General features: G+C 48.6%; 1 protein-coding gene across 1 annotated transcript in view; it reads right to left on the reverse strand.

Moving 5' to 3' along the window:
- GTF2F2 (general transcription factor IIF subunit 2) overlaps positions 1-11,815 on the reverse strand; it is a 131,689-nt gene extending 119,874 nt beyond the window's left edge. The window contains exons 1-3 of the mRNA XM_015423813.1: positions 11,642-11,815; positions 5,723-5,796; positions 1,241-1,259 (exon numbers count right to left, since the gene is read on the reverse strand). Coding sequence (XP_015279299.1) covers positions 1,241-1,259; positions 5,723-5,796; positions 11,642-11,815 — 267 coding nt within the window. The remainder of the gene's footprint in view (positions 1-1,240; positions 1,260-5,722; positions 5,797-11,641) is intronic.
- Between the last annotated feature and the right edge of the window lie 487 nt (positions 11,816-12,302).

Genomic DNA, 12,302 nt, shown 5'->3' on the forward strand with positions numbered 1-12,302 from the left:
ACCAGACCACCTCACATGGCTCTTGAGAAAGCTGTATAAGGGTCAAGAAGCAACAGTTAGAACCGGATATGGAACAACTGATTGGTTCAGCATAGGAAAAGGAGTACGACAAGGATGTATATTGTCACCTTGCTTATTTAATATATATGCAGAGTACATCATGCGAAATGCTGGCCTGGATGAATCACAAGCGGGAATTAAGATTGCTGGGGAAAAGATCAACAACCTCAGATATGCAGACGATACCACTCTAATGGCAGAAAGTGAAGAGGACCTAAAGAGCCTCTTGCTCAGAGTAAAAGAGGAGAGCGCAAAACTGGGCTTGAAGCTCAACATCAAAAAAACTAAGATCATGGCATCCGGCCCCATCACTCCTTGGCAAATAGAAGAGGAAGTCGTGGAAGTGGTGACAGACTTCACGTTCCTGGGATCCCAGATCACCGCAGACTGTGACAGCAGCCATGAAATTAAAAGACGCCTGCTCCTTGGGAGGAAAGCGATGGCGAACCTAAACAGCATGATAAAAAGTAGAGACATCTCCCTGCCAACAAAAGTCCACATGGTCAAAGCAATGGTATTCCCAGTAGTCATGTATGGCTGCGAGAGTTGGACTATAAGGAAGGCCGAGCGCCGAAGAATAGATTCTTTTGAACTATGGTGCTGGAGAAGACTCTTGAGAGTCCCTTGGACTGCAAGAAGATCAAATCAGTCAATCCTAAAAGAAATCAACCCTGACTGTTCCCTAGAAGGCCAGATAATGAAACTGAAGCTCAAATACTTTGGCCACCAAATGAGAAGGGAGTGCTCACTGGAGAAGACCCTGATGCTGGGAAAGATTGAAGGTCAAAGAAGATGGGGACGGCAAAGGATGAGATGGTTGGACAGTGTCATCGACGCAACGAACATGAAATTGAGCCAACTTCAGAGGACAGCGGAAGACAGGAGGGCCTGGCAGGAGCTGGTCCATGGGGTCGCGAAGAGTCGGACTCGACTGTGCGACTGAACAACAACAACAATACCATCAAAAAAGGAGGGGTTGTCTTAAATTCACATAGCAAGTTACAGTTATGTCAAATAATAACTTTTTGGTGTGTGTATATAGTAATGGAACATTTGCTGTTGTCAATACAAATTACATTTTCTTCTCTTCTAATTATCTTGTATATTAAAAGAGCTTTTAATGTAATCAACTGGTATACTCCAATAAAAATGGTTCTATAGTACTTGTATTTTTACTTACTTCTGTTCTTCCTTGATTCCTGTAAAAGAAAGAAAGGATACAATGTTTTAATGCTCATAAATAACTGCCATCACTACTGAAAGCCAGAACATCCCTGAGAAGCCAGAGAACTGGACTACAAGGGATTCTTAAAAAATGTAAACTGGCATATTGTAGGAATACATTTGTAAATAATTACAGGGTTAACATGATGCTGGCGAAGGCAAAACAAAAAGCCCAGGCATTCTTTGGCTGAGTAGATGAAGAATCAAAATGAACAAACAGGGTGTAGCAGCACTGCCCTACTCAGCACCACACAGAGCAGAGTTCGTCATGGCACTGGATGGATGTCAGCTAGGAAAAAACTCAGAGAGCACAAGACGGGATGCATGGCATGTGAAGAAAAACCAAAGAACCGGGGATACTTAGAGAGAAGAGATTGGCAGAGGATATGATAGTCTCTCACTTCCTGATCACAAGGGGATTGGGGGGGGGGGGCACATATCCAACCATGCAGTTCCAGCAGTGGAGTGGCATGTCCATTTGTGAAAAAGAGGGCAACTATTCCCACTGATTTCCCCTCCCACTGAAGACCCCCACTTTGCCCCCTCTGCTTTGCCTGAAGATCTAAGGTCCCCAAGGAATAAGGCTTCAGGGTGGCTCCCCAGGGCCGCAACAGGAGGGGAAGGAGGAAGTCCACTCTGTGAGCTGAGTGATACGTGCCACGGCCTCTCCTTCCTTTACTGTGTAAGTTCAGCAAACAGGGCATCTGCATGAAGTGGATGCACAAATTCTGTTCCGGCTTTGTGGGCCTAATGCTCTCTCCGAGCAACAGAATCTAAAATCCCTTCTTGATACTGTTATTTGTTGGCACATGCACATGTCCAGCTTCTCCTAGTGGTCATAGCCAGAGGAAAACAAGCAAGGCCCAGTGCCACAGAGAAGTCGCAGTCAGCTTGAGGTGTCTCTAGTGCCACGGCAACACAAATTGCTCTGTAGCAAAAGACACGCAGAGCCATCCTAAGAATGCCTTGGTGGGAGGAAGCCCAATGACCAGTCTTGATTCAGAGGAGATCTGCTTGGGATGGCTCTCCTGGTCACATCAAACATCCTGAGCAAAGGTCACAACAGCTATGAGCATCATGCAGATCAAAAAATCCACGAAGGGACAGGCGCTCAATATGGAAACTTTACAGGAGGGAGGAGCCTCGGAAATGCAGGGGGAAAGCAATTTTTCAATAGCACTTCAGGATATTCCATTCCTGATGACCTCCTTAGTTCTTCAACAAACAATTCAGATCTCAGAGATTGGATATTTAAGCATGATGCGCTGTTAGACAGACACTCAATTTTAAAATCACAGTCTGCTACGTGGTTCAAATCATTTAAGAATGACCATTTTAGATCATTTTACCTGGTTAACTTAGATAATCATAACCTTAGAACAGCTTTTACATCTCTGCGTTTTGAATCAATGCCTACGGCTGTATTAGCTAGCCGCTACAGTAGAACACCCAAGGAACAGCGTTTATGTATTTGTGGCTCTTCTGATATAGAGGATCTCTCCCATTACATTCTTGATTGCCCATTGTATTCCCAACCTAGGTCAAAATTTCTATTTGGTATTTTATCAGTTTTAAGTTCTTATTCAGTCCCCGAGAAGATTATATTTTTGCTAGCTGATGCCAATGTCAATGTATCAGGCCGAGTCAGTTTGGTGTAGTGGCCGAGTCAGTTTGGTGTAGAGGCCGAGTCAGTTTGGTGTAGTGGCCGAGTCAGTTTGGTGTAGAGGCCGAGTCAGTTTGGTGTAGTGGTTAAGTGTGCGGACTCTAATCTGGGAGAACCGGGTTTGATTCCCCACTCCTCCACTTGCACCTGCTGATGTGACCTTGAGTCAGTCACAAGCTCTGGCACAGCTGTCCTTGAAAAAGAGCCGTTTGTGTCAGAGTTCTCTCAGCCCCACCCACCTCACTGGGTGTCTGTTGTGGGGAGGGGAAGGGAAAGGAGTTTGTAAGCCGCTCTGAGACTCCAAGTGAAGGGCGGGGTATAAATCCAATCTCTTCTCTTCTTCTTCTGTATCCTATAGAATGACTCTAGACAGCTGTGCCAGAGCTTGTGACTGACCCAAGGTCACATCAGCAGGTGCTATGGCTAAATACAATAAAACCTTTCTCTGTCTCAATAGCACTTCAGGTGGCCGTAGAAACCCAAATTGGCACCTGGCATTGCACACACCCCACCCCAGACAGGAGGTTAAGGTGGAAGGGGGGGAGAAGAAGAAGAAGAGATTGGATTTATACCCTGCCCTTCACTACCCGAAGGTGTCTCAGAGTGGTTTACAATCTCCTTTCCCTTCCCCTCCCCACCAACAGACACCCTGTGAGGTAGGTGGGGCTGAGAGAGCTCTCTCAAGAACTGCCCTTGAGAGAACAGCTCTGACAGAACTTGTGACTGACCCAAGGTCACCCCAGCAACTGCACGTGGAGGAGGAGTGGGGAATCAAACCTGGTTCTCCAAGATTAGAGTCCGCACTCTTAACCACCATACCAAACTGACTCTCCAGAGCCAGAATGGGAAGGGAAAGGGTGGCTGGGGGGAAACAAAGCAGTCAAGACAGGCTGGAGGAAGTGAAGGAGGTAGAAAAGAGGAGCAACCAGGAGGGAAGGAAGGCCGGGGGGGGTGGGGGTGGGGGAATAGTAGCCAGAATAAGTTGGGGAAAGGGAGAGGTCCTTGCAAATAAAACAGCTAAAGCACCCAAATTGGTACTGAGCCACATGGGAGCACACAGAAGGCTTTCCAAACCAACCTCCTCCACTCTAAGCTCAGCTCTCTCTCCAAATCCCCTAAAAAGCACATTTGCAGGCAACCAGGGCAGGTTACTCTAATCCTTCTTCATAAAAATCGCAGTTAGAATAAGCTTCCATACACGCCCAGGGGACACTAGCACGGCAAGGAGCAACACAAAGGAAGGCAGCTCCATCTAAACACCCCGATTCAGTTGAGGCAGCTCACTGGCTTCCAGGTTCTGTCCAGCAAGAAAGGAGTCCTTCCCAGCAATCCTGAAAATGGACATGCTTGGGAGTGCCTCTGAAACCGAGAAGGAACTCTAGGCTACCATCAAGACAAAAAGGAAATTCCATATTCACACATCAGGAACCAGGTACTCTGACAAGAGAGCGCGCGGAAAGGCTTTGACCTTTAGGCAAACAGGAGCTGAACCAACCTGACCAACTTAAGATGGCAAGCCCTGAAGGTCACAGTTCCTTTAACCCAGGGGTGTCAAACCCCTGGGCCCATGAGCCGGAACCGGCCCGCCCACGCCTTTAAGCCAGCCTGGCAGTGGGGCTCTCTTCTCTCCCCCCCCTCCCCTGCCCATCCTCGCTGTTCTCAGCTTGAACTGCCTTGGAATATAGAGAGCAGCGGGCGAGGTTGCCTCTGGAAGCAGGAAGCAGAGGGCAGGGCTGCCAAACTTCCCAGCCACCGCTCCCGACCTCCGTAGTCCTCCTTACAGGTAGGAGCTGGGGGGTCCTTCTTTTGTGATCCTTGTGCTTCTTTTTTATTTTAAAAATTGCTTTGCAAAATTCCACTATGTTCCCCCAACTTTCTAATGTAGGCTGGCACATTTTAAAGGCATTGGGGGGGGGGGGGGGTTTGGGACCAGCCAGGGTTAAAATATAGAGCTCTGCAAACTCAAGGGACTCCAGTTTTGCAGAGAAATGTTAGTTTTAACATACACACCCTCCTAATGTGGGGCTCCAGTGGAATAGCTGCTATAATATCTTTAATTGTGTTTGTCTGTGTCCTTTATAAAGTTTAGATCTCCGCTACCTGGCATTACATTTTATGGCACACATGGCCCGGCCCAACAAGGTCTCATTTAGGTCAGATCCAGCCCGCATAACAAATGACTTTAACCACAGTTATTACTAGTTAGCTGCATTTCTTAAACTGAAAGCAGCCCTGGTGCCTAAGAAATGTTAGCATTTAGCACAGACCCAAGAATGATAAGCCTGCTTAAGCCCTTGAAAAACCCTGATACATCCGAGTCCTGAGAAACAGGAGGACACTGAGATTGCCTTCCTCACTTCTCATACATTTACCATCACATTTTCGCATCTATCTAGGGCTGACAACCAGCATATGTTACAGCTGGGATTCTAGGGATGAAGAAAGACAAGGCAGAAGAACAGAGCTCAGAATCCATCTGCCCATTTATGCATCACTTGTCACCTTTTTTTGGAAATACTTTTAACAGTGCTCCAGAGCTTAGGTAGGGTGACAGAACTGTGACAGAAGGGAATCGGAACAGGGTGGGTATCCGGGGTGGGCACGTGTATCCAGGAAGAGGGACTCCCAGGGACAGTCAGGACTGTAGAAGGAGCACAGCCAAAGGAGTCTGCCCTGGCTGCACCTTCCAAGCTGTCTTCAAAGGCAGCTGCCCCATGAGGCTTTTCGCTTGCCAAGACACGTGATGCAGAGACAGAGAAAACAGGAACCTCTTACTTGCTAATTCGCAGCTTTCCTACTTCGCCTCTTCCTGAAGCTTTATTCCACTGCTGAGACAAGTATTTCGGGACCTGAAAGAAATGGGGGGAAATACAGTAACGTATGCAATAAATATCCTCTTTTTTAAACAAAAAACATCTCTGTCTTTATCAGGGGGAAGAAAATAATACCAAGTAAAAAGATATATTACATCTTAACACATCACAGGTCTGTATTTCAAGTATGAATGGTCTAATTATATATTTTTAAAATTTAACTCCAACTTTCAGGTTAGATCCAACACAAGGATTGCAGATCTTCCCAGCTTTCCCCTCCCCCAGGTAGCCACTGCCAACTCCAGGAAAGTTTATTCCCAAGACAGGGGGGCTGCAATGAGGAGGGGGCACCACTCCAACCCCTTCTTCCCCTGCAGTTGGCAAAACTCTGATGAAAGAGGAGGCAGGCCAGACAAATTCACCCCCTCCCCACGGAAGCCTCCCACCAGGCGGGCTCTTAGTCCACTGGGGACTCAACTCCAACATCCTTAATCCAACTCATCTGACTTGGGAAGGCCAGCCCTCACATCCCCCCCCCCACAACCTCCCCCTGCCCAACCCACAGGGTCAGTTACTGCACACACACATCAAAGAGATTGAGGGTCCCATATACGGTCCCCTGGCATACACAGCAATGTCCCCACTTTGCATCCACTCTCATTCCAACTACTGTAACACTCTCTACATGGGGCTGCCTTTGTCGCAAATCTGGAAGCTGCAGCTAGTGCAGAATGCTGCGGCCAGGCTGTTGTTGGGTCTCCCTAGACGGGAGCACATCCGGCTTGTGCTGAAAGTGCTGCACTGGCTGCCAATAGCGTACCGGGTTCACTTCAAAGTGCTGGTTCTTACCTTTAAAGCCCTATAAGGCCAGGGTCCGACATACCTGAGGGACCACCTTTCCCCGTATATACCCCAAAGACCACTACGGTCTGGGGCACAACATCGCTTAGTGATCCCAGGCCCCAGGGAGGCCCGGTTTGCTGCAACCAGGGCCAGGGCCTACTCAGTGGCGGCTCCTACCTGGTGGAATGAGCTCCCGGAGATCAGGGCCCTGCGGGACCTTGTACAGATCCGCAGGGCCTGCAAGACGGAGCTCTTCCGCCAAGCTTTCGACTAGGAGCCGCCACTACCACCACCAACAATGAACCCAGCTGATAACTGGGAACGGAGCGGCCCCATCACTCCTTGGCAAATAGAAGGGGAAGTCGTGGAAGTAGTGACAGACTTCACGTTCCTGGGATCCCAGATCACCACAGACTGTGACAGCAGCCATGAAATTAAAAGACGCCTGCTCCTTGGGAGGAAAGCGATGGCGAACCTCAACAGCGTGATAAAAAGTAGAGACATCACCCTGCCAACAAAAGTCCGCATAGTCAAAGCAATGGTATTCCCAGTAGTCATGTATGGCTGCGAGAGCTGGACTATAAGGAAGGCCGAGCGCCGAAGAATAGATTCTTTTGAACTATGGTGCTGGAGGAGACTCTTGAGAGTCCCTTGGACTGCAAGAAGATCAAATCAGTCAATCCTAAAAGAAATCAACCCTGACTGTTCCCTGGAAGGCCAGATAATGAAACTGAAGCTCAAATACTTTGGCCACCAAATGAGAAGGGAGCACTCACTGGAGAAGACCCTGATGCTGGGAAAGATTGAAGGTCAAAGAAGACGGGGACGGCAAAGGATGTGATGGTTAGACAGTGTCATAGATGCAACGAACATGAAATTGAGCAAACTTCAGAGGACGGCGGAAGACAGGAGGGCCTGGCGTGATCTGGTCCATGGGGTCGCGAAGAGTCGGACTCGACTGTGCGACTGAACAACAACAACAAACTGAGACTGGGTGAGGGGCTTCTTCAGGGCCCCATTCCGTGAGTTCTGAAGCCCTGCTATAAACATCTGCTGCCCATCTGAGGTAACTGCCAGGGTGCTGAGAACTATACAAATGGGAGGGTATGCATTAACAACAACCAATCCCTCAGGGAAAACAGACAGACAAAAGGATAGGACTTCTCTATAACTTTAACACTTAACAGGAGATTTCGGCAGGTGCATCTTCTCATGTAGGGGAGAGCAGGAGGTGGACGCAGCCACTGAAAACGCCTCTTCACGCCACTAAAATTGCGGGAATTCATTTCTTTCGTGAAATAGGCAACCTCAACTCACCCATTATGCTTTTGTCGAGACAAGGATGTGCTTGAACATTTTACATGTGCACATAATCGACAGCTTTAATGTGAAACCAGCATATACCCTGTTTCCCCGAAAATAAGTGTTACCATGTGTGTTTGTATTTGCATTATTGTCTGTATTATGTTTATGCTGTATTGCTCAACTGTCTATGTATCTGTGCTGTTGGGACCCAGGGCTCATTGCTGCTATGCATTTGAATGGCGGGCCTTGCATCTCATGCTACCCATGGATGGGCATTGCTGAGCACATGCTTTCCCTGGAATTTTCCACTGTGCCCCTGGACCAAAGAGGTCACCACCGGTATGCACAAGGAGACATTTGGAGAAGCACCAGGCGTGAACACCCTTGATGGATTGTGGGAAAGCACCAACTCCCTTCCTGCTATCTGGTTTGGGCATCAAAAGACAATACTGTTTATTGCTCTGAGGACCAGGCTCATCTCTACTACAAAGGTTGCCAAGAGAAACGGAGGTTCACATCCCACCACATGGCCCCTGCTTTGATGTAGGGATAGAATATCCTCATATTGCCCACTGCCCCTCATTAGGACGTCACCCCTTAGTGGACCTATAGCGATAGAGTAGAGGACGTACTCCAGGTTTTATGATAGGTAAAGCCTGCCCCAAAACATAGGTCTTAAAAGGAGAAACGCAGCCATTGTTTCTCTCTCTTGCATTGTGCTTTTGCTCCCTTGCCTTGCCCCCTTGCCCTTGCTCCGGCCCTTCCTTCCCCCCCCCCCTGCAACTTAAGTACTGCAGGTGACTCTAACTGTGTTCTCTGGAATCCGGACCAGAGAACCCACACGTGGCTTGGCTGGTCCAGCTTGTGTGCTTTTGGAGTTCACTTACTGACCCTTAAGCTGCCCCTTTTCTGCTACGAGGAGATTTCTTCTCAGCTGGAACCACAGATAAGTATGAGCGATATCCTGCTGTGTTATTCCCCTTATTTGATGCTTTTGTTATTTTCCATGCTTTGATTGTTTCTATATTCTATTGTAACTAAGGATCTTGAGCGAATCTTGTATGTATATGTTTTTGTATGTCTGAAGAAACTGCTTTAGTAAAAGGCAACATTGATTTATAAAACCTAGCTGTGTTGTCTGATTTCCTGGGAAATAGCGAGCCTTCAATACGCCAATCTGACCTCTGTATACATTGGGCAAGAACTCACGCCCCGCCCACTGTGGTAGATAACTCAGACTTGGGCTCCCGGAACCATCTTTGGACCGGTTCGGATAACAGAAGACCTACCCCAAAAATAAGCCCTAGCAGGATTTCTATGCATTTGTGGTATAAGAACTAGTGTGTCTTCTTGAGAAAAAAATAAATATAAGACAGTGTCTTATTTTCGGGGAAACACGGTATGTATGATTTTGTGTTCCACATTTACTTTATTATAACCTGTAGTAAAAACTCATTCCTCAAGGGAAACCATTTAAAAGAAGCCCTCGCACGTACCCCTTTCCATGGACACAGCGTATGGGTAGCCTAATTAAAAGTGTAGCTCCACAAGGCCATCTCTGAGGCAGAGGAAGGCAAAGCAGCTGAGAGCGAAAGAAATCAAATACTCTCAACTGGGCCTTGAAGACAGTGGGGAGCCAAAATATAACCTGGTTCATTACTTTCAGCCAAGGACAGAGATGGAACATACCTGGAAAGTCTGAAGGGGGGGGGGGAGGGGGGAGGAGTGTTCCCAAGAAAACATGGAGATGAGGGGGGAGATTGAGGTATATGCAATGCCTACTTTCCTATCAGACCTAAAAACTTCTTTGCTAATTGAACAGCACAAAAAGCATCACTTATAACATCATTTATTTAAAATCAGTATATAAAATTCCACTATTTGGAATACTTACAGTATTTATAACTATCTTCATTTTCTATAAGGAAGATTGCCCAGTATTCCTAAGATTTACAAACTGCTGCACCCAATGCTACTATACAACATGGAAGACCTGAGTGCATGAGACCATGACAGTAATCAAATGACTGAGCACAAACATATCATCTGCAAGGAATTATAGCCTACAAATGGGGGACCCACAAAGATTTAGAGGGGGGAATCTCATTTCCCCCTCCCCCACTATTTCCTGTGTTTCTTCCCTGAAAGCTCCCACAGGCTGTCCCCATTTCTTTCCTTCTCTTCTTGCCACCCACCAATCTACCTTTCTCTCCCCCACACACACAGTTTGGTGTAGTGGCTAAGTGCGCTGACTCTAATCTGGAAGAACTGGGTTTGATCCCCCACTCCTCCACTTGCACCTGCTGGATGACCTTGGGCAAGCCATAGTTCTGTCAGAGCTGTTCTTGAAAAAGAGCAGTTTGTGTCAGAGCTCTCTCAGCCCCACTACCTCACGGGGTGTCTGTTGTGGGGAGGGAAAGGGAAAGTAGTTTATAAGCCACTCTGATACTCAGAGTGAAGGGCGGGGTATAAATCCAATCTCTTCTTCTGCTTCTATTCTTTTGGAGGGGTTAAATCCTTTTGTTTTAGATTTTGGGTTCTTCTGTAAACTGAGATTGTCCCGTTCCCCCCCCCCAGGTTTGTCTTGTCTGTTTATGGCACCAATCTCTGGATTTAAGTATCCACAGATTTGGCCATGTTGAGAATTAAACATACTGAGAATAACACTCCACCATCCTTGCAGAGAAAAGTGTGCACAAGGAATGACGACCCTGGAGTCCCCAGGCTGGAGCCGAAACGGTGGCACAAGGAGAGCACAGCTCTGTCAGTAGCCCCGCAGAGTATTCACCACAAAAGTCAGCACCAGTGAACTTTGCACACTGCAGGATCGATTTGGATCTGCAGAATAAGCACTCAAAGTGGGTCATAACCCCTCAGTAAGAGAATGGTGCAGCCCCCATCCCAAACTTCAGAAGGAATCCCACAAATAGCTCAGCATTCCAAAAGGCGAAAGGAGGGCTGCCATCAGCCAGCAAGTGAGAGGGCACCTTCCCATCTTTCTAACGGGCAGCTGTGCTGAGGCCAGCAGCCTCACTTGGCCAAGCAGGTCAGGGATACCTGGCCTGTGATTTGGGGACCAGCTTGCCCTCCCAACACACCTTGGGCTCCAAGAAGACCTTGAGCAAGGCCTAGCGCCTCTCTTCCCAAGAGCGGCCGGCCAGCCAGGTGTGCCCAGAAAGGCCCTATGGTGGGGGGGTGAGGCATCTCTCGTGTCCCCCATGGCTACTGTGGCAAGGGGCCTCCTCCTTGATCAAGCCACTGGCAAACTCTCATCCGCCTAACCTTGTGGCTGAAGGGCCACTTGGAAGAACCTCTCCCGAGGTAGGGTAGCCAACAGCACTGTTCCCTCTAAGCTGAGTTAGTGTGAGCTAGCTCACTGTTTTTTATCCTCCGGCTCACACATTTTTATCTTAGCTCAGGAGAGATGGCTCCAGAGCAAACTAGTTTATGCAGCAGCCAAATTACTTGCTCACAACTGTATTGCCAGTAGCTCACAAAGTAGAATTTTTGCTCACAGGACTTCACAGCTTACAGGGAACATTGGCCAACAGGCCAGGAAATGCCTGGAAACCTGGGAGCAGGTTCTGCCTCAGCGGAGTCTATTCTCCAAAGGAGTCTTTTTCTCCAAGGGAACTGACCTCTGTAGCCTGGACAGCAGATGTAATCCCGTAAGAACGGGTCTTCCATAAGAACGGGAGGTGTGGGCGGCGACTCAAGGAAGAGACTAGCCTGCCCTGAGAGCACCAGACGAGCCCAGCCCAGCCGCAGGGCAAGGGAGGCCGAGGCCTTCCCCTGAAGTCGCCGCCTGGCCCTGGGGTCCGGAGGAAGGATCCGACCGTGCCGCTGCCTGCGGGGCGAGGCTCCCCTCCTCAGTCCCCACGGGGCGAGTGGCCGCCGGCAGAGGCATATCCTCCCCGAGATCTCTCCCCTCCCCCGGGGGAGCGGCTGATATCCTCCTGGCCCCGGGAGTCAGAGGCAGGCGGGCAGGCGGGCGGGCTGTCTGGCCGTGGTCCTGGCATCGTAGGACCTGACGCTTCGCCAGCAGCGGTGACTGGCATCCTCGGAGGTATAACACAGAAAGATGGAGTACTCTCTGTGTTATTTATCCATTTATTTAGATTTATATCCTGCCTTTCCTGCAAGTGGAGCCTGAGAGACAAGTATAAACATGTAAGTGAAAAGAATCGGTTATTAAAGGAACAGGAGTCGAGTTCCCACCCCCCTTTGCAGCGGGTCACTCCGCTGCATTCTCCAGTAAGGGGTGTTCCAAGCAATAAAAGAACAAGGCCAGGGGCCCTGTGTCCGGGGCCTGGCTTACCACCCCTCCGCGCTACGAGGGGAAGCAGAATCAACTGCCCAGAGAGAGCCAATGGGTGCAAATTGGCTTCGTCTGC

Source organism: Gekko japonicus, unplaced genomic scaffold (assembly GCF_001447785.1).
Source record: "Gekko japonicus isolate JY-2015 unplaced genomic scaffold, Gekko_japonicus_V1.1 scaffold2207, whole genome shotgun sequence".
NCBI lineage: Eukaryota > Metazoa > Chordata > Lepidosauria > Squamata > Gekkonidae > Gekko > Gekko japonicus.